This window comes from Rhinopithecus roxellana, chromosome 12 (genome assembly GCF_007565055.1).
Source record: "Rhinopithecus roxellana isolate Shanxi Qingling chromosome 12, ASM756505v1, whole genome shotgun sequence".
NCBI lineage: Eukaryota > Metazoa > Chordata > Mammalia > Primates > Cercopithecidae > Rhinopithecus > Rhinopithecus roxellana.
This window is the reverse complement of record NC_044560.1, coordinates 134,025,755-134,046,620: the sequence shown is the minus strand read 5'-3', so window position 1 is coordinate 134,046,620 and position 20,866 is coordinate 134,025,755. Positions and strand designations below refer to the sequence as shown.

Sequence of the window (20,866 nt, the reverse complement as noted above, 5' to 3'; positions counted from 1 at the left end):
TTGCACCCTCAAGGCATTTTAGGCAGAGATCATCAGGGAATAAACAGGGAAGGGCAGGCTGGGTGCGGTGGCTCATGCCTGTAATCCCAGCACTTGGAGTTCAACACCAGCATGAGCAACATGAGGAAACCTTGTCTCTACTTAAAATACAAAAATTAGCCAGGCGGGGTGGAGCGTGCCTGTAATCCCAGCTACTCGGTAGGCTGATGCGGGAGAATCGCTTAAACCTGGGAGGCGGAGGTTGCAGTGAGCCAAGATCATGCCACTGCATTCCAGCCTGGGCGACAGAGCGAGACTGTCAAAGAAAATTAAAAAACGGGGAAGGTCAGAGCCATAAATGCCAAGGCAAGAACAACAGGGAAGTCCCACATGCCACCTGTGCCTGTTGCTACGTGAGGTGTGACCAGGGCCTGGGAAGGACAAACATTAGCTACGGTCCCTGCCCCTGTTCGTCACGGTGGATGAGAACTGAATGGCAAGGCTGGGTGCAGTGGCTCATGCCTGTAATCCCAGCATTGTGGGAGGCCAAGGAGGATCAGTCGAGCCCAAGAATTTGAGACCAGCCTGAGCAACATAGTGAGACCCCATCTGTAAAATATATATACGTATTTATTTATTTTTTTCTTTTTGAGATGGGGTCTCACCCTGTCATCCAGACTGGAGTGCAGCGGCACAATCTTGGCACATCACAACCTTCACCTCCCAGGCTCAAGCAATTCTCCTGCCTCAGCCTCCCTAGTAGCTGGGATAACAGACACCCGCCACTACAGCCTGGCTAATTTTTGTATTTTTAGTAGAGACGGGGTTTCACCATGTTGGTCAGGCTGGTTTTGAACGCCTGACCTCAGGTGATCCACCTGCCTCAGCCTCCCAAAGTGCTGGGATAACAGGTGTGAACCACCACGCCCAGCCCAAAAATAATTTTTTGTATGAGCCAAGCATAGTGGTGCATGGCTGTCGTCCCAGCTATTCAGGAGGCTGAGGTGGGAGGATCCCTTGACCCCAGGAGGTCAAGGCTGCAGTGAACTATGATCATACCACTGCACTCCAGCCTGGGTGACAGAGCAAGACCCTGCCTCAAAAAAAAAAAAAAAAAAAAAAAAAAAAAAAAAAAAAAAAAAAATCTGGGCGCAGTGGCTCACGCCTGTAATCCCAGCATTTTGGGAGGCCAAGGTGGGCAAATCACGAGGTCAGGAGATCGAGACCATCCTGGCTAACATGGGGAAACCCCGTCTCTACTAAAAATACAAAAAATTAGCTGGGCGTGGTGGCATGTGCCCGTAATCACAGCTACTCAGGAGGCTGAGGTAGGAGAATCACTTGAACCAGGGAGTTGGAGGTTGCATTGCAGTGAGCCGAGATCGCGCCACTGCACTCCAGCCTGGTGACAGAGCAAGACTCTGTCTCAAAAAAAAGAAGAAAACAAAAAAGAACATTGATTGAGCATCACTTGAACTTGTGCCAGGCAGGCTCTGTGCAAAACCATTTCCTAGATAAGTTTTCTTTTTTACAGAGGCGGAAACAGAAATCGACAGTGGCTAACTGTCCACAGAACAGTAAGTATAGAGTGACTGACCTCCAGGACCCAAACCTGCAGCCCTTCTGTGCCGGTGGTGACTCGCCCTTAGCACAGTACCTGGCAGCAGGCGATGCCACCATTCACTAAGGCATGGCAAGCAGCCTCTCTGAGTCACACCGTTCTGGGTGGTGCACAAAGCAGGAGTTCTCACCCTCATGGAATGCGCACTCTGCCTCGAGAGACAGACGCTTTCTCTCATATTCTCTGTCCAGTTGCAGGCAAAGCCACAATCATTGCTCACCTCCCAGTCACACTCAGGGTAAAGAGCAAGGGTCTTTGATTTACAAGTCCACGCCCGCCACCCGCCTCTCCTCCCCTCTCCTTCATCTGCCTCTCTCCTTCCACTCTCTGCCACTCTGACCTCAGCACAGCTCCTCAGACATAGGCACATTCTTGCCTCAGGGGCCTTTGCATTTGCTCTTCCCTCTTCCTCTGTATGCTTGCATGGCTTGTCTGCTTGTCTTCGGGTCTTTTTTTTTTTTTTTTTTTTTTGAGACGGAGTCTCGCTTTGTTGCCCAGGCTGGAGTGCAGTGGCCGGATCTCAGCTCACTGCAAGCTCCGCCTCCCAGGTTCACGCCATTCTCCTGCCTCAGCCTCCCGAGTAGCTGGGACTACAGGCGCCCGCCACCTTGCCCGGCTAGTTTTTTCTATTTTTTAGTAGAGACGGGGTTTCACCATGTTAGCCGGGATGGTCTCGATCTCCTGACCTCATGATCTGCCTGTCTCGGCCTCCCAAAGTGCTGGGATTACAGGCATGAGCCACCGCGCCCAGCCTTTTTTCTTTCTTTTTTTTTTTTTTGAGATGGAGTCTCTTTCTTGTCCCCCAGGCTGGAGTACAGTGGTGCGATCTCAGCTCACTGCAAGCTCAGCCTCCCACGTTCAAGCCATTCTCCTGCCTCAGCCTCCCGAGTAGCTGGGACTACAGGCGCCCACCACCTCGCCCAGCTAGTTTTTTGTATTTTTAATAGAGACGGGGTTTCACCGTGTTAGCCAGGATGGTCTTGATCTCCTGACCTCGTGATCCACCCGTCTCGGCCTCCCAAAGTGCTGGGATTACAGGCGTGAGCCACAGCGCCCAGCCTTTTTTTTTTTTTTTTTGAGTTTTGCCCTGTCCCCCAGGCTGGAGTGCAATGGCACGATCTTGGCTCACTGCAACCTCCGCTTCCTGGATTCAAACGATTCTCCCGCCTCAGCCTTCCAAGTATCTGGGATTACAGGCGCCCACCACCATGCCCAGCTAATTTTTGTATTTTTTTAGTAGAGATGGGGTTTGACCATGTTGGCCGGGCTGGTCTCGAACTCCTAACCTCAGGTGATCCGCCTGCCTCAGCCTCCCAAAGTGCTGGGATTACAGGCGTGAGCCACTGCACCTGACTGCTTTTTAAAACAAATTAATTAATTTGTATTTATTTATTTTCAGGTCCTCCTTTAACAATTTTTCTTTTTCTTTTTCTTTTTAAATAGAGACGTGGTTTCGCTATGTTGCCCAGGCTGGTCTCAAACTCCTGAGCTCAAGCCATCCAACCTCCTCAGCCTCCCAAAGTGCTGGGATTACAGGCATGCGCCACTGTGCCTGGCCACCCCCAGGTCTTGAAGTGTGCTGGAGACATAGTAGGTGCTCAGTAAATACATGCTGAAGAAGTGAATGTGAAGAAAGGTAACTGCAGATGGTGGCAGGCATGGGCTATGCTGGACTTCAAGCCGGGGAAAGGGGATGGAGCATTGCCACTCTGAGTTGCTGGCAGCCGAGCCAGGCTCCTCTGAGGAATGGACATGTAAGCAGACACCTGAGTGTACAAGGGCATGAGCTGCATGCTCATTACCATGCCCAGGCCTCAGCCACCTGCTCCTAGATGCCCACTCCCTGTAGATGCAGGCAGCCCAGTTGCTGGGGGCAGGGCTGGGCTGGAGAGGGACACCAAGGACATCTCACCTCACAGAGGTAGGAGCAGATGGCTCAGGCTTCAGTTTCTACCCTAACCTGACCTGAGCCCAGCCCAGGGGAGGGAAAACTGGGCCCAGCTGGCTGCTCATTCCTCTAAGAGCTCCCAAGAGGGTGAGACAGAGGGGCCAGGCCAAGCATTGGAATCAAGCTACACTGCCTGGGTTTGAACTATATATATAGCCTGAACAGACTAGAACTAGACTACGTGTGTGTGTGTGTGTGTGTGTTGGAGTCTTGCTCTGTCGCCCAGGCTGGAGTGCAGTGATGCAATCTCAGCTCACTGCAACCACCGCCTCCTGGGTTCAAGCAATTCTCAAGCCTCAGCATCCTGAGTAGCTGGGATTACAGGCATGCGCCACGATACTCAGTGAATTTTTATATTTTTCACCACGTTGGCCAGGCTGGTCTTGAACTCCTGACCACAAGTGACCCTCCCGCCTCGGCCTCCCAAAGTGCTGGGATTACAGGTGTGAGCCACTGTGCCTGGCCTGTGTGTGTGTTTTGAGACAGGGTCTTGCTCCGTCAACCAGGCTGGAGTGCAGTGGCTCGATCACAGCTTACTGCAGCGTGGACTTCCTGGGCTCAAGTGATCCTCCTGCCTCAGCCTCTCAAGTAGCTGGGACTACAGGTGAGTGCCACCATGCCTGTCTAAGTTTTAATTTCATGTAGAGATGGTCTCAGTATGTTACCCAGGCTGATCTCAAACTCTTGGGCTCAAGTGATCCTCTTGCCTTGCTTCCCTCCCAAAGGGCTGGGATTACAGGCATGAACCACTGCACCCAGCCCATGCTATATGTTTGCCCTTCGTCTTCTTACCTACTCCCTCAGTTTTCTCATCTGTGAAGTAGGGGTTGGAACAATACCTACTGTCATAGACTGAATGTGTCTTCCCCAAACTCCTGTGCTGAAGCCGAGTAATGATATTTGGAGGTAGGACCTCTGGGAGGTCACTAGGTGATGCGGGAGGAGCCTTCATGAGCAAGATTTGTGCCCTTATAGAAAGGGACACAACGTGAGATGATCTTGCTCTCGGCCATGGCGGGGAGGCAGGGAGAAGGTGGCTGTCAACGAGCCAGGAAGCAGCGCTCCTGACACCGGATCTACCAACACCCCCATCTCAGACTTCCAGCCTCCAGGACTGCGAGAACTGTGTTTCCTGTTAAAGCCACCCTCTCTATATTTGTTAAAGCAGCCCACACTCATAAAGACATTTATCTTTTTTTTTTTTTTTTTTGAGATGCAGCCTGGCTCTACCACCCAGGCTGGAGTGCAATGGCACAATCGCGGCTCACTGTAACCTCCGCCTCCGGGCTGAAGTGATTCTCCTGCCTCAGCCTCCAAGTAGCTGGGATTACAGGCACCCGCAACTATGCCTGGCTAAATTTTGTATTTTTAGTAGAGACGGGGTTTCACCATGTCAGCCAGGCTGGTCTCAAACTCCCCTCAGGTGATTCACCTGCCTCGGCCTCCCAAAGTGCTGGGCATGAGCCACTGTGCCTGGCTTGACACTTATCTTTTATATCTTTTTTTTTTTTTTTTTTTTTTTTTTTTGAGACAGAGTCTTGCTCTGCCGCCCAGGCTGGAGTGCAGTGGCCGGCTCTCAGCTCACTGCAAGCTCCGCCTCCCAGGTTCACGCCATTCTCCTGTCTCAGCCTCCCGAGTAGCTGGGACTACAGGCGCCCGCCTCGTCGCCCGGCTAGTTTTTTGTATTTTTTAGTAGAGACGGGGTTTCACCGTATTAGCCAGGATGGTCTCGATCTCCTGACCTCGTGATCCGCCCGTCTCGGCCTCCCAAAGTGCTGGGATTACAGGCTTGAGCCATCGTGCCCGGCCTATCTTTTATATCTATATACTTTTTTCTTTTTTGAGACGGAGTCTCACTGTGTCACCCAGGCTGGAGTGCGGTGGTGCGATCTTGGCTCACTGAAATCTCTGCCTCCCGGGTTCAAGTGATTCTCGTGCCTCAGCCTCCGGAGCAGCTGGGATTACAGGCGTGCACCACCGTGCCCAGCTAATTTTATTTTTAGTACAGACAGCGTTTCACTATGTTGGTCAGACTGGTCTCGAACTCCTGACCTCAGGTGATCTACATGCCTCTGCCTCCCAAAGTGCTGGGATTATAGGCATGAGCCACCATGACCGGCCTAAAACACCTACCTTTTATTTCTAAAAAACCCAACACATTATCAGTAGGTGTCATGCCAGACACCATTCTAGGAAAGTAACTCATCTGACTCTCACATCAATCCCATGGGTAGCTGTCATTTACAGATGAGGAAACTGAGGCACAGAGGTGAAGCAATTTTCCTGAGGTCACCCTGCTAAGTGACACAGCTGGCATCTAGTGCAGCAGGCTGGCTCCAAGTCTACGCTCCTCACCCCTCAGATGCTGCTCACTAAGCCGGAGTGGCTGTGGGAGCGAGTTAGAACACAGGACGCCCCTAGCAGCAGCACCCTGTGAGAAACTGCGGCGGAGGAGGCCATATTGTGGCGGTATGCAGGAAGGTGGGGACCGCGCCTCCCTCCTCAAGAACCAGCATCTGAGCTTTTGGGGGAAACATGTAGCTCCCTGAATGCCATCCACAGAGCCCCCCTCAGTCGGCCTCCCCTCAGGCCCCAAGGCTGGCGGAGGCCATCGCCTGTCCAGCTCCCTCACTCCTCACAGAGGAAATGCTGGGCGGTGCCAGGCAGTCAGGGCTGGGGACCAGGACAGAGGTTGGGTGGGGCGTTTCAGCATTCCTCCAAGGGGTAGGCCTCAGCGCTCCTCCCACTGCTCCACTCCTCTGCAGGCGCAGGCGCCCTTGGCCTTGGGACACATCTCTCGCCATGGAGTTCGACCTCGGAGCAGGTGAGCTCCTGGGGAGTGTGGATTGGAGGTGGAGCGGGAGGGAATCAAGCCCAGAAACTGCCTGCACCAACCACCCAACTTCTCTCCACAGCTCTGGAGCCAACCTCCCGGAAGCCAGGTGTTGGGGCGGGCCATGGGGGAGACCCCAAGCTCAATCCCCACAAAGTTCAGGGCCAGTCGGAGGCAGGGGCAGGTCCGGGTCCAAAGGTCAGTCGCCTCATCACCGGCTGCGGACGGGTGGGGTTGCCCCTGATCCCTGACCCCAGGGTCCTGCCTTGGGCTTCCAACTTTGGGGGCTGGGTAAGGGGGCACTGCCTCACTGCCGCACCTCCATCCAGCAGGGACACCACAGCTCTTCCGACTCCAGCAGCAGCTCCAGCGACTCGGACACGGATGTGAAGGTAAGGGGTTCTCGCCAGCATCCCCAAGCCCATGCCCTGCACCCCAGAGAAGCGTCCCAGCGCTGGGGCTGGTGGGGAGGGTACGGGGGGCGGTTCCCCTGTCTCGTTTACAGCCCAGAACCATCTCTTCTCTCCCATCCCTGCCCTCGGTCCCACAGCCCCACACCACTGGCTCCAAGCAGCACGAGAGCACCCCTGGCAAGGCCAAGAAGCCCAAAGTGAAGAAGAAAAAGGAAAAGGGCAAGAAGGAGGCTCCTCACTGAAGGGCCCTGGACAGGGCTCATTAAACCTTCATCTCTGCCTTCTGCGACTGATCAGCGCGGTGCCTGCTCCGGGCCCGTCCCCAGTTCCCTACCCCCTGCCCAAGGCTGGGCCCGCCCATCCCTGCACGCGGCCAAGGAGAGGCTGCCCACGCCATGCCCATCAGGGTTTATTGTTTCTGTAACAGCAGCCACGCCCTGGGGCGATGGCCTGTGCAGCTGGAGATCTCTCAGCACCTTGGGTTGGGGGCGGGGCTGGGCGGAACATGGGATGGAGGCGTTGCCTGTGGCCAGACAGGGTGGACCCCTGGGGCCTCCAGGCAGGAGATGAGTCCAGTGGCCCCCAGCAGCAGCAGCAGCAGCAGCAGCAGCAGCGGGAAGCTCCGCTCACCGCACCAGGTGGAAGGTGAGCCAGTACATGAGCAGAGGTTGTGCCGCTGCCACTGCCATGGTCAGGTACATGCGCAGCTGGTTCCGGGCCCCACGCACCGGGACCCCCTCAGCCGCTGCCTCTGCCAAGATCTTCAGCCGCAGGGTCCGGATCTGGGTGGGAAAGGGAGAGGAACCAAGGGGTTTACCCGTGAGCTCTCCGGGCCAGAGTGAGAGCCCCAACATACTTCCAGCCTCTGTCTAGAAGCCCCAGGCAGCCAGGGACAAGTCCCTGGCCCTGTGCAGCCTCAGGTTTCTGCTCCTGGGGCCTCAGTTTCCCCAAACCTCCTAACATGGTGAAGATTTGCTCCTCCCCAGGCCCTGTGGGCAAAATATGAGAAGATTAAACACTCATATGCCAGGCAAGGTCCGGGAGCGGGTGAAGGGGGACTCTGCAGTGGACACCCGGCCTGAGGGGGTGGGAGACGTGGCCCTGGCTGCTGCCTTATGCTGGTCACATGGCAGTTTCTGAAGACATGCCAGAAATGCTATCTTTATTTTTATTAAAGGACAGGGTCTCTGGCCTGGTGCATTGGCTCACGCCTGTAATCCCAGCACTTTGGGAGGCCGAGGCGGGCGGATCACGAGGTCAGGAGATCGAGACCATCCTGGCCAACATGGTGAAACCCCATCTCTACTAAAAATACAAAAATTAGCTGGGTATGGTGGTGCTCCCTGCTCCTCAGGAGGCTGAGGCAGGAGAATCGTTCCTGAACCCAGGAGGCAGAGGTTGCAGTGAGCCAAGATTGCACCACTGCACTCAGGCCTGGTGACAGAGCGAGACTCCGTCTCAAAAAAAAAAAAAAAGCCTGTCCACCCGGCTTGACTGCAGTGGCATGATCTCAGCTCACTGCAGCCTCACCCAGACTCAAGTGATCCTCCCACCTCAGCCTCCCGAGTAGCTGGGACTATAGGTACACACTGCCATGCCTGGCTAATTATTTAATTTTTTTAGAGATGGGGTCTTGCAGGCCGGGCGCGGTGGCTCAAGCCTGTAATCCCAGCACTTTGGGAGGCCGAGGCGGGCGGATCACGAAGTCAGGAGATCGAGACCATCTTGGCTAACACGGTGAAACCCCGTCTCTACTAAAAATACAAAAAATTAGCTGGGCGTGGTGGCGGGCGCCTGTAGTCCCAGCTACTTGGAGGCTGAGGCGGGAGAATGGCATGAGCCCGGGAGGCGGAGCTTGCAGTGAGCCAAGATTGCGCCACTGCACTCCAGCCTGGGCGACACAGCCAGACCCCGTCTCAAAAAAAAAAAAAAAAAGAGATGGGGTCTTGCTATGTTATCCAGGCTGGTATCAAGCTCCTGGCCTCCAGTGATCTTCCTGCCTCAGCTTCCCAAAGTGCTTCCCAAAGTCCCAAAGAGTCATGCGCTTGGCCTAAACTTTTAAATGATGAGACCTAAGTCAAAGTTTGCCTGAGGCTCTGCCCTGGCCCACCAGCCACCACGGTCTGCCCTCTGCCTCTCACATGCTCACAGTGAATCCTCCCAGCACCTTAAAGTGCAAGTATCATCCTCCTATTTTAAAATGGGGAAACTGAGTTGTTCTTTTTTTTTTTTTTTTGAGACAGAGTCTCACTCTGTCACCCAGGCTGGAGTGCAGGGGTGCGATCTCAGCTCACCGCAACCTCCACCTCCCGGGTTCAAGCGATTCTCCTGCCTCAGCTTCCCGAGTAGCTGGGGCTACAGGCACACACCACCAAGCCCAGCTAATTTTTTGTATTTTTAGTAGAGACGGGGTTTCACCGTGTTAGCCAGGATGGTCTCGATCTCCTGACCTTGTGATCCTCCTGCTTCGGCCTCCCAAAGTGCTGGGATTATGGGCGTGAGCCACCGCGCCCGGCAAAAGGGGAAACTGAGTTTAAAGAAAGGAAGTGATTTGCCCAGGATCCAACTAAACTTGGGGTCCACCCAGCCTGCAGACCCCAGTGCTCTTCACCAGCACCCCTGACTCCAGCAGGAAGGGCTCTAGAGAATCTCCTTCCAGGGAAATTCCGGCAGGAAAGCCCCCATGCAAGGAGAGTGGAATGAGCGTGAGAGCCCAGCCTGGAGCCTGTGTGCTGGGGATCCCCAGCCTCTAGCAGCCTGGGTGGGATCTCCTCTTCCAGGGCTCAGGATACCCCCTCTTCCAGGAAGCCCTCCTGACCCCCCAGGCTGGGCAGCCACTCCAGGGCTCTTCAGTTCAGCAATGTGTCTCTGGTCTGAACCCCACACCTGACATCCTCTTCTTGGATGCCTCCGGGGCACCTGTGCCCTCAGCCTCACCGCCTCACCAGCCCCGAGCCCCTGCTCACCATGAACACAAAGATGGCCACACAGCACCAGCCCAGCACCAAGTAGTAGCCGATCTTCCCGAAGAGCAGGCCCATGAGGACCCCGCCAATCATCCTGGGGGAGGGAGAGGAGGCTGTGTGAGGACAAGGCCCAAGGGCTGCGGCTGGCCTGAAGGGCGGGGGTACTCACCCGACATACTTGTAGCCCAAGAAGGCCACCAGGTCGATGGTGGTGAGGTCGGTGTTGACAGTGACCAGATAGAGGCTGAGCAGGATGGCCACCACCTCCAGGGTCAGCCAGGCCAGGGCTGAGCTCGCCTGCAGCCCTAGGAGGTCTGGGGAGAACCTGCAGGCACCAAGTCCCGCCACTTGGTTGGCTGGTTCAGACCTCCCACCCCCAGCACCCACCTGGGGACAGCCCTGTGTTGGGTAGGGCTGGACACCCGGCAGTGACCAAGATGGACCTGCACGCTATCCTATTCCCATGGAAATCCCATCCAGGGAGGACGGCAGACCCATCCCTAGACAGTGACACCCAGAGCGGGCAGGGCTGGAGTCACAGGGGGCTGTGCCTGACAGTCAGGAGGCAGGTGTCAGAGAGGGCTTCCCAGGAGAGGGGACACCAAGCTGAGGCCTGCAGGAAGAAGCTGGTCAGGGACAAAGCCTTCGGCCTCTGCCACATCCCCAGGGCCTCACCAGTTAGTTAATGACAGACGTGTTCAGTGTCACAAAGGAAAAGAACAGGGCAGTGTGAGCAAGAGGAGGGGCCTGACCTAGCCTGGGGGGCAGGAAGGCTTCCTGGAGGAGGTGACACTGGAATGGAGCCAGCGGGAATGCACAGGTACTCGGCAGTGGTGGAGGGAACACGCTCCCGGGCAGAGGGAAGTCGATGTGACAAGGCCCCAGGAGACAGCGCCAGCCCTCCTGAGGAAAGGAACGGACAGGAGCGTGCAGCGGGAGGGGCAGTGCGGGCTGAGGAGCTGGGGCTTGATTGGGAGCCATGGATAGTAGCGTGGAGCAGGGTGGGCTCTGGCCAGGCTCACACCTCAGACAGGACCGTCCTGGCTGCTGCTGGAGTAGGGGTGCAATGGGGAGCTGGTGACGACAGAGCGAGGATGAGGATGGGTCTGGTAGCAGAGGCCAAGAGGAAGGGTGGATGGAGAGGGTCACCCAGCACAGGGCGTGGTGACGCAATGCACATGGGTAGGAAGGAGAGGGAAGAGGTGAGAGTGATGCTGATGGTGACCCTGAGGGCTGTATCTTGGGCCAACTGGGAGCAAGGTGGGGCTGTCCTGAGAGGGGAACTGAGATGTTGGAACTGAGACCTTCCTGACCAACCATGGGCCTCCCAAACCCCACCCTACTCGGCCTGCCCCAGGCCGCCCTTACCTATCCTGGGTCCCCAGCGCAAGACCAGCCACCAAAACGTAGGTGATGAAAGCCATCGCTGTGGGAGGCAGACACACAGACACTGGTCACTGGAAGAAGAACTGCCCTGGGCCTCCAGACACCCACACACCCGCCCTAGACAGGCCCGGAAGAGAGAGGAGGGTGGAGGGTAGAGGGAGGGTGAAACCTGGAATGTAGAGGTCCGGGGCATTGACGTCAAAGCGAGGGGCCACCGGGGTGTCCTGTTGGTACTGCACCTCCCAGTCCTGCGGGGATGGGGAGACGGGCAGGACCCTCAGAACCAGGTCCCTCCTACCCTGCTACAGGCCCTCCTCCCTCGAGGCGAATCTCCTGGCCCCACCACACACCTGCCCCCACCCCTGAGCCCCCATAGGCCCACTGCAGACCCACATTCCCCTGGGGGTGCTGACCTGGTGCAGGTAGGGGAAGAACAACAGGCCCAGCTTTCTGCCCACATACATGGTGTCCACAGCAAAGTAATACTTGAGCTTGGTGACGGGGATGAAGCGGTCAATCTGGGGAGGCAGAGCTCAAGCCTGAGTGCCCGTGGCCCCGTGCATCCCCCAACTCCCGCCAACCCCGGCCACTTACGTTCTTATCCACCAGCTCCTTGCCCTGCGCAGCCAGGCTGCTCCCATAAGCCATGGCCATGTTGGACACCGGGTCAGCCAGGAAGGCTGCCTGGGGTGTGGCAGAGGCTGCAGGATAGCCTAGGCCGCCAGGTGCCCGCTGGGCCCCATAGCCCCGGCTTTGGGCTGAACTTGTGTCATCGAAAAGCTGGTGGGGGTCGGCCATGCCCGGCTGGGACACAGGGATCCTCCGCTTTGAGGCTGCAAGGGAAAAGGGTGGGGAGACGCTGGGGATCCAGGATAGGTAAGGGAGGCCTGGTGAGCCTCATTCATCCTGCAGTTCTGCCTCCTGCTCCTACTGAGAGGAGGGTGGTGTCACCATTAGAGACACTAGCTTTGACATCAGATGGATTGGCAGGTGCAGCCTCTGCCATTCATCCATCGACCCACCCATCTAGCCAACTATCCATCCACTGATACACTAATCTATGCATCCATTCATCTACCCACCCATCCATCCACCCACCCACCCACTCGCCCACCCATCCATCCATCCTTCCAACCACCCATTCATCCATCCACCCATCCATTCATCCATCCATCTATCCACCTATCCATCCATCCATCCACCCACCCATCTAGCCAACTATCCATCCACTGATGCATTCATCTGTCCATCCATTCATCCACCCATCCATCTATCCATCCACTCATCCACCCTCCCACCCATCAATCCATCCACCCATCTATCCATCCACCCTCCCACCCATTAATCCATCCATTCATCCATCCGCCCACCCATCCATCCATCCATCCACCCTCACACCCATCAATCCATCCACCCTCCCACCCATCAATCCATCCATCCATCCATCTGCCCACTCACCAATCCATCCATTCATCCAGCCATCTATCCATCCACCCATCCATCCATCCACCCACCCACCTACCCATCAGTCCATCCATTCATCCATCTACCTACCCATCCATCCATCCATTCATCCATCCACTTACCCATCCATCCATCTATCCACCCATCTGTCCATCCACTCATCCATCCATCCATCCACCTATCCAACTATCCATCCATCCACCACCCATCTAGTCAACTATCCATCTGCTGATGTATCCATCCATCCACCCACCTACCCATCCATCTGTCTATCCATCCACCTATCCACCCCCCACCCCCATCCATCCATCCACTCACCCATCCATCCACCCATCTATCCATCCATCCATCTATCCATCCATCCATCCACCCACCCATCCATCCACCTATTCATCTGCCCATCCATCTAGTCAACTATCCATCCACTGATGCATTCATCTTTCCATCCATTCATCTATCTATCCATCCATCCATCCATCCATCCATCCATCCATCCATGCATGCATCCATCCATCCACTCATCAAGCTATCTATCCATTCACCAACCCACTCATCTATCCACCCATCCGTCCATCATCCATCCATCCACCCAGCCAGCCATCCATCTATCCAGCCAGCCAGCCAGCCAACTATCCATCCATTGATGCATTCATCTATCTGTCCATTCATCCACCCATCCATCCATCCACTCACCAAGCTATCTATCCATCCACCAACCCATTCATCAATCCATCCATCCATCCATCCATCCATCCATCCATCCATCCATCCATCCATCCATCCATCCATCCATCCATTGTGGGGAAAAGAGAGGTCAGCCTGTTACTGTGTTTATATAGAAAGAAGTAAATTTAAGAGACTCCGTTTGGCTCTGTATTTGAGATGCTGTTAATCTGTGACCCTACCCCCAACCTTGTCCTTGCAAGAGACATCGCTGTGGTGATTTAAAGTTTAAAGGATTTTGGGCTGTAAGGAATGTGCTTTGTTAAACAAATGCCTAAAGGCTGCTGGTGGTTAAAGGCCATCACCATTCTCTTAAATCTCAGTAAAAGAAAAACATCTGTCTCCTGCCCGTCCCTGGGAAATGGAACATCTCCATGTATCTGTATGTCTTACTGCTGATTTACTCCCTTATCTTTTGAGCAATAAATACTGAGGGAACTCAGAGACCGGTGCCGGTGTGGGTCCTCTGTAAGCACAGCACCGGTCCCCTGGGCCCCGCTTTTCTTTCTCTATACTTTGTCTCTGTGTCTTATTTCTTTTCTCAAGTCTCTCATTCTACCTAACGAGAAGCACCCACAGGTGTGGAGGGGCAGGCCACCCCTTCAATCCATCCACCCACCCACCCACCCATCCACCCACCCATCTAGCCAACTATCCATCCACTGATGCTTTCATCTTTCCATCCATCCATCCATCCATCCATGCACTCACCAAGCTATTTATCCATCCACCAACACATTCATCTATCCACCCATCCATCATCCATCCATCTAACCATCCATTCACCCACCCACCCATCCGCTTATCATCTGTCCATCCAAATATCAATGATGATGATTATCTCAAAAGCTACTATGTACGGGGGGGAGGAGGGGCTACTGGGCACAAAATCCTGTATCAAGCCTTTTACACAAGGCCTCTGTCCATATCTCCCATGCTCCCCCTCAATCACTTGACTCCAGCCACCTGCGCCTCCCAATGCTCACTGAACACACCAGGAAGGTGCCTGCCTCACCAGCTGTGCCTCTGCTTGGAACGCTCTTCCTCCAACGTCCTCAGGGATCCCTCCTCTCCTCTTCGAGGGCTTTGCTCAGTGAGGCCTTCCCCAGCCATTCTGTCTACAACCGTACCTCCCTTGGTGGCAATCCCCACCCCCTGCACTGCTTCACTGATAGCCTTGGAACTCAGCACCAGCTGACATGCTGGCTGTCTTTTGTTCACTGTCTCCCCCACTCGACTGTGAGTCCCCCAAGGTAGGGATCTTGATCTCGTTCACAGCTGAGTCCCCAGCCCCTTGCACAGGGTTAGAGTAGGCGCTAGATAAAAACCTGATCAATGAATAAAGGTAGCCTGGGCAACATGGTGAAACCCCATCCCTGCAAAATATAGAAAGATTGGCCGGGCGCGGTGGCTCAAGCCTGTAATCCCAGCACTTTGGGAGGCCGAGACGGGTGGATCACGAGGTCAGGAGATCGAGACCATCCTGGCTAACACGGTGAAACCCCGTCTCTACTAAAAATACAAAAACTAGCCGGGCAAGGTGGTGGGCGCCTGTAGTCCCAGCTACTCAGGAGGCTGAGGCAGGAGAATGGCGTAAACCCGGGAGGCGGAGCTTGCAGTGAGCTGAGATCCGGCCACTGCACTCCAGTCCGGGCGACAGAGCGAGACTCTGCCTCAAAAAAAAAAAAAAAAAAAAAAAAAAAAATATATATATATATATATATATATAGAAAGATTAACTAGGCACGGTGGTTCACACCTGTGGTCCCAGCTACTCGAGAGGCCAAGATGGGAGGATCGCTTAAGCCTGGGAGGCAAAGGTTGCAGTGAGCTAAGAATGCACCACTATACTCCAGCCTGGGCAACACAGTGAGACCCTGTCCCCCCACAAAAAAAAAAAAAAAAGAGAATAAATCACCACCCCCAATTTACAGGTGTGGAAACCAAGGCCCAGACAGCTAAAATGACTTGTGCAAAGGGCCAAACTGAGTGAGTGGCAGAGCAGGAGTCCAGCCCTGCTGTGCCTGATAAATATTACAATAATCCTGTGGATGAACTCATTTCATCTTCACAACCACCGTTTCTGCCAATTGCCAATGCTATCATCACCTCCATTTTACATGAGAAAAGCAAGCCCTAAAGAGGCTCAGGCCCTTGCCCAAAGTCATAGTATGAGGGGCAGGTTTCAAAAGATTTTAAAAGGTCCTTGTGACCTCATATGGGGAACAGATGAGGGGTGGGCAGGGAAGGGAGAGAGGAGGCTGCTGGGGCAGTCCAGGTGGGAGACCATGGCAGACAGGACTGGGGGTGTAAAAGGGGAATGGGTTATTTCTGGATCAGTTTCAGAGCTAGAAGGGACAGGACTTGCTGAGGTGTGCTCAGAGGAGGTGTGTTAAGAAGTGGGGCCGGGCGCGGTGGCTCAAGCCTGTAATCCCAGCACTTTGGGAGGCCGAGACGGGCGGATCACGAGGTCAGGAGATCGAGACCATCCTGGCTAACATGGTGAAACCCTGTCTCTACTAAAAAATACAAAAAACTACCTGGGCAAGGTGGCGGGTGCCTGTAGTCCCGGCTACTAGGGAGGCTGAGGCAGGAGAATGGCATAAACCCGGGAGGTGGAGCTTGCAGTGAGCTGAGATCCAGCCACTGCACTCCAGCCTGGGCGACACAGCGAGACTCCGTCTCAAAAAAAAAAAAAAAAAGAAGTGGGAAGAGGCCGGGCGCAGTGGCTCATGCCTGTAATCCCAGCACTTTGGGAGGCCGAGGCAGGCGGATCAAGAGGTCAGGAGTTCGAGACCAGCCTGGCCAACATGGCGAAACCCCGTCCCTACTAAAAATATAAAAATGAGCTGGGCATGGTGGTGCATTCCTGTAATCCCAGCTACTCTGGAGGCTGAGGCAGGAGAACTGCTTGAACTGGGACCGGGAGTGGGTGGTGGGCGCAGAGGTTGCAGTTAGCCAAGATCACGCCACTGCACTCTGGCCTGGGCTACAGAGTGAGACTCCATCTCAAAAAAAAAAAAAGTGGGAAGAGGCTGGGCATGGTGGCTCACGCCTATAATCCCAGCACTTTGGGAGGCTGAGACAGGCAGATCACTTGAACTCAGTTCGAGACCAGCCTGGCCAACATAGTGAAACCCTATCTCTACAAAATACAATATAGCAGGGCATGGTGGCACGCACCTGTAGTCCCAGCTATTTGGGAGGCTGAGGTGAGAGGACCTGGGTTGTCAAGGCTGCAGTGAGCCAAGATCACACCACTGCACTCCAGCCTGGGCGACGCAGCAAAGCCCTCTTAAAAAAAAAAAAGGGCCGGGTGCAGTGGCTCATCCCCGTAATCCCAGCACTTTGGGAGGCTGAGGCGGGCGGATCACGAGATCAGGAGATGGAGACCATCCTGGCTAACACAGTGAAACCCCATCTCTACCAAAAATACAAAAAAAAAAAAAAAAACAATTAGCCGGGCGTGGTGGTGGGCGCCTGCAGTCCCAGCTACTTGGGAGGCTGAGGCAGGAGAACGGCATGAACCTGGGAGGCGGAGCTTGCAGTGAGCCAAGATGGCGCCACTGCACTCCAGCATGGGCAACAGAGTGAGAGTCTGTCTCAAAAAAAGAAGTGGGAAGAGCCAATACTGTCTCTATAGATCCTGGTTTGAGTAATGGGGCAAGTGGGAGTGCTCTGTACTGAGATGGAGAAAATGGGGAGGGCAGGATTTGAACCCAGTACTCTGCCTCCAGGGCCTCTGCTCCTAATCAATAACCAATGCTACCCTGCAAATATCTGCTGAGATCCTACTATGTGCCTGGCACTATTGCAGGCACAGGGAATGGGTGATCAGATGACAGTGGGAATGGGGAGAGGAAGAGAATTACCACGTCATGATTTTCTCTGCATCTGGATGTTCTCCTCTACACAACGGAGTTAACTGTCCCACCTTGCAAAGCTGTTGTGACACTCATAAACTCCTTGGCCTCATTGAAAGCAGTCCATCAGGCCGGGCGCGGTGGCTCAAGCCTGTAATCCCAGCACTTTGGGAGGCCGAGACGGGCGGATCACGAGGTCAGGAGATCGAGACCATCCTGGCTAACACGGTGAAACCCCGTCTCTACTAAAAATACAAAAAAACTAGCTGGGCGAGGTGGCGGGCGCCTCTAGTCCCAGCTACTCGGGAGGCTGAGGCAGGAGAATGGCGTGAACCCGGGAGGCGGAGCTTGCCGTGAGCTGAGATCTGGCCACTGCGCTCCAGCCTGGGCCACAGAGCGAGACTCCGTCTCAAAAAAAAAAAAAAAAAAAGAAAGCAGTCCATCCATGTCACTCCTGATCAGCTACTAGCCGCGAACTCTTCCTCTCAATTATTCATAGCCTGAAGACAGACCCAGGTCTCCTCAATTCCAAGGCAAGCAGCACCGGCCCCAGCCTCTCTGCAAGCCCCACTTCCCTTTTCTCTCCCCTACTTCTTCTTTTTTTTTTAGACAGAGTCTCGCTCTTGTCGCCCAGGCTGGAGTGCAATGGCGCGATCTCGGCTCACTGCAACCTCCACCTCCCAGGTTCAAGCAATTCTCCTGCCTCAGCCTCCTGCATAGCTGGGATTATAGGCGCACACCACCACGCCCAGGTAATTTTTGTATTTTTAGTAGAGACAGGGGTTTCACCACTTTGGGCAGGCTGGTCTCGAACTCCTGAGCTCAAGTGATCTGCCTGCCTCGGCCTCCCAAAGTGCTGGGATTACAGGCATGAGCCACCAGTGCCTGATCCAGAGTGATCTTTTAAAATGCAAATGAGACCATGTCATCCTCTGCCTAAAGTCACTATCTACTGCGCTCAGAAAAAAATCCAAAGCCTAGTAGGCCCTGCATGACCCAGTCCTGCCAACCACCATGGTTTGGAACCTCTCCTGCAGATCCCATGCACCAGCCCGCCACATGGCCTTTCAGGCCCCTTGCCCTCACTGGCTTTTGAATATGCAGAGCTTTCATCCTGGAACAACCTCCCTCCATCAGCGCCTCCCAATATCGCACAGAGGCCCCTGCTTTTGCAGAGACCTTCCTCACTCCTCACTGGAACACACTATCCCCGCCTGGCTCCTTCTCATAACATGCGGTGCTTTCTTTTTCTCTTCTGAGCACTCATAATAATTTCTGTAATATATATTCATTTGTCTACTTGTTTACTTGGCACAGGCCTCCAATGCCTTTCCCTCTTTTTTTTTTTTTTTTCTTGAGGCATTGTTTCACTCTTGTTGCCTAGGCTGGAGTGCAATGGCACAATCTTGGCTCACTGCAACCTCCGCCTCCCAGGTTCAAGAGATTCTCCTGCCTCAGCTGCCTGAGTAGCTGGGATTACAGGTGCGCACCACAACACCCAGATTTTTTTTTTTTTTTTTTGAGATGAAGTCTCACTCTGTTGCCCAGGCTGGAGTGCAGTGGCGCAATCTCGGTTCACTGCAACCTACGCCTCCCAGGTTCAACCAATTCTTCTACCTCAGCCTCCCAAATAGCTGGGACTACAGGTGCACGCCACCACGCCTGGCTAAATTTTGTATTTTTAGTAGAGACTGGGTCTCACCATACTGGCCAGGCTGGTCTCGAACTCCTGACCTCATGATCCTCTCGCCTCGGTCTCCCAAAGTCCTGGGATTATAGGTGTAAGGCATCGCGCCCAAGCTATTTTTTTGTATTTTTAGTAGAGACAGGGTTTCACCATGTTGGCCAGACTGGTTGACTGGGCACCGTGACTCATGCCTGTAATCCCAGCACTTCAGGAGGCTGAGGCAGGTGGATCACCCTCTTTTTTTTTTTTTTGAGGTGAAGTCTTGCTCTGTGGCCCAGGCTGGTGCAATCTCGCCACCACGCCCGGCTACTTTTTTGCACTTTTATTAGAGATAGGATTTTGCTATGTTACCCAAGCTGGTCTCCAACTCCTAGTCCCAAGTGATTAGCCCACCTCGACCTCCCAAAGTGCTGGGATTATAGGTGTAAGCCACCACACCCAGCCTGCCCTCTCACCACAAATCTCCTCCTGGGTAACTTTTCATCATCAGAAGTATCTTCTTCCATGCCGGGCGTGTGGCTCACGCCTGTAATCTCAGCACTTTGGGAGGCCTAGGCGGGCAGATCACCTGAGGTCGGGAGTTCAAGACCAGTTTGACCAACATGGAGAAACCCCATCTCTATTAAAAATACAAAATTAGCCGGGTGTGATGGCCTGCGCCTGTAATCCCAGCTACTTGGGAGGCTGAGGCAGGAGAATCACTTGAACCTAGGAGGCGGAGGTTGTGGTGACCTGAGATTGTGCCGTTGCACTCCAGTCTGGGCAAAAATAACAAAATTAGGTCTCAAAAAAAGGAAAAAGAAGTATGCTCTTCCAGGAAGCTTCACTGACACCCCTTGGCTGGGTCACGTGCCTCCTCTGGGCTCCCACATCTCCATCCCAGCACAGGGCCTGACACCTGGGAGTTGAGGCAAGTTAGACTGAATGAATAAATTAAACACACAGCACACTCACGGAGATGAAGAGACAGGAAAAGGGGGCCAACAGCACAATACAGGCTCGCTTCTTAAATGAGCGGTAGGTATGGCCCTCTGCGCTCACGGAGGGGCACGAAACTGTCCTAAGGGTGTGGGCGACAGCAGGCGGGCACTGGGGAGCCACGGAAGGGTGGAGAGCAGGGGAGGGCGAATCGCTAACTGCAAATGAATGAAAGTTGCATTTCTCTGCATATCGCACGCTATCCTGTCCCAAGTTGTTTTCTTCTAAAGGAATTTCCTAAAGAATCGCCCCCCAAGGCGCCCCCTACCCAGACCTGGCATCCCAGCGCTGTGCACACCTCGGGGTTCCAGATCCTTGATCTCGTGACCTCTGACCTGCAGTGACCTCGCCAACCGCCGCGGCCGCCCCGCCACGCCCCTGCCCGCCCGATCTCCTCCGCCGGCCACGTACGCCACTTACGCAGCCGGGGCGTCCCCGCCGCCGCTGCCGCCGCCAAGCCTGCCGGGTGCATCCTTCGCCGCCGCCGTCGCCGCCTCAGCCGCAGTTCGGAACGTGCCCGCCCGGCTCCCGTACCCACGCCCCGCCGGCGAAGAGACAGCCAATGGACGTCAGGATTGAGGGAAGGCCACGCCCTCCCACGGAGGCCTTGGCGAGTGGGCGGTGCCTTACGTAAGAGGCGGAGACTGGGTTACTCGGCTCCTGCTGTAAAGCGAGTCAGGGCCTGAGGGGCAGGAGGGCGGGGCCGGGAACAACCCCAGGAGGAGGCGGTGTCTGCCATGATAGAAAGTGAGTGTGTCTGCCCTTTGCGGGGCCTCACGCCGGTAACTCCAGCACTTTGGTAGGCCGAGGCGGGAGGATTGCTTGAGCCCAGGGGTTCGAGACTAGCCTGAGCAACATAGTGACCTCGCCCCACCCCATCCCTACAAAGTTTTTTTTTGTTTGTTTGTTTGTTTTTTTGTTTTTTGTTTTAATTTAGCCAAGCGCAGTGACTTATGCCTGTAATCTCAGCACTCTGGAAGGCCGAGGATCGCTTGAGCCCAGGAG

The 20,866-nt window shown here is 54.7% G+C and overlaps 2 protein-coding genes across 10 annotated transcripts; one reads left to right on the top strand and one right to left on the bottom strand.

Moving 5' to 3' along the window:
* The first annotated feature begins 4,093 nt into the window (after positions 1 to 4,093).
* On the top strand, positions 4,094 to 7,078 carry C12H19orf33 (chromosome 12 C19orf33 homolog). 4 transcript variants are annotated; one of them, XM_030941959.1, is made up of 4 exons: positions 4,094 to 4,152; positions 6,314 to 6,372; positions 6,464 to 6,773; positions 6,932 to 7,073. In XM_030941959.1, exons 2-3 carry the CDS (start codon positions 6,351 to 6,353, stop codon positions 6,769 to 6,771), a joined length of 330 nt encoding a protein of 109 aa, XP_030797819.1. In that variant the 5' UTR covers positions 4,094 to 4,152; positions 6,314 to 6,350; the 3' UTR covers positions 6,772 to 6,773; positions 6,932 to 7,073. The 4 variants fall into 4 exon arrangements, with proteins under 4 accessions (XP_030797819.1, XP_030797822.1, XP_030797818.1 ...); XM_030941962.1 differs by lacking the exon at positions 4,094 to 4,152 and adding an exon at positions 5,590 to 6,029; XM_010385703.2 differs by lacking the exon at positions 4,094 to 4,152 and having other exon boundaries at positions 6,268 to 6,372; positions 6,464 to 6,579; positions 6,711 to 6,773; positions 6,932 to 7,078.
* A 106-nt stretch (positions 7,079 to 7,184) lies between these two features.
* YIF1B (Yip1 interacting factor homolog B, membrane trafficking protein) lies at positions 7,185 to 20,411 on the bottom strand. Of its 6 annotated transcripts, none has more exons than XM_010385705.2 (8): positions 20,282 to 20,411; positions 11,741 to 11,979; positions 11,560 to 11,664; positions 11,316 to 11,394; positions 11,129 to 11,186; positions 9,930 to 10,085; positions 9,761 to 9,854; positions 7,185 to 7,576 (listed from the first exon to the last, which is right to left on the bottom strand). In XM_010385705.2, exons 1-8 carry the CDS (start codon positions 20,331 to 20,333, stop codon positions 7,421 to 7,423), a joined length of 939 nt encoding a protein of 312 aa, XP_010384007.1. In that variant the 5' UTR covers positions 20,334 to 20,411; the 3' UTR covers positions 7,185 to 7,420. The 6 variants fall into 6 exon arrangements, with proteins under 6 accessions (XP_010384007.1, XP_010384006.1, XP_010384012.1 ...); XM_010385704.2 differs by having other exon boundaries at positions 20,273 to 20,402; XM_010385710.2 differs by lacking the exon at positions 20,282 to 20,411 and adding an exon at positions 20,160 to 20,257.
* Between the last annotated feature and the right edge of the window lie 455 nt (positions 20,412 to 20,866).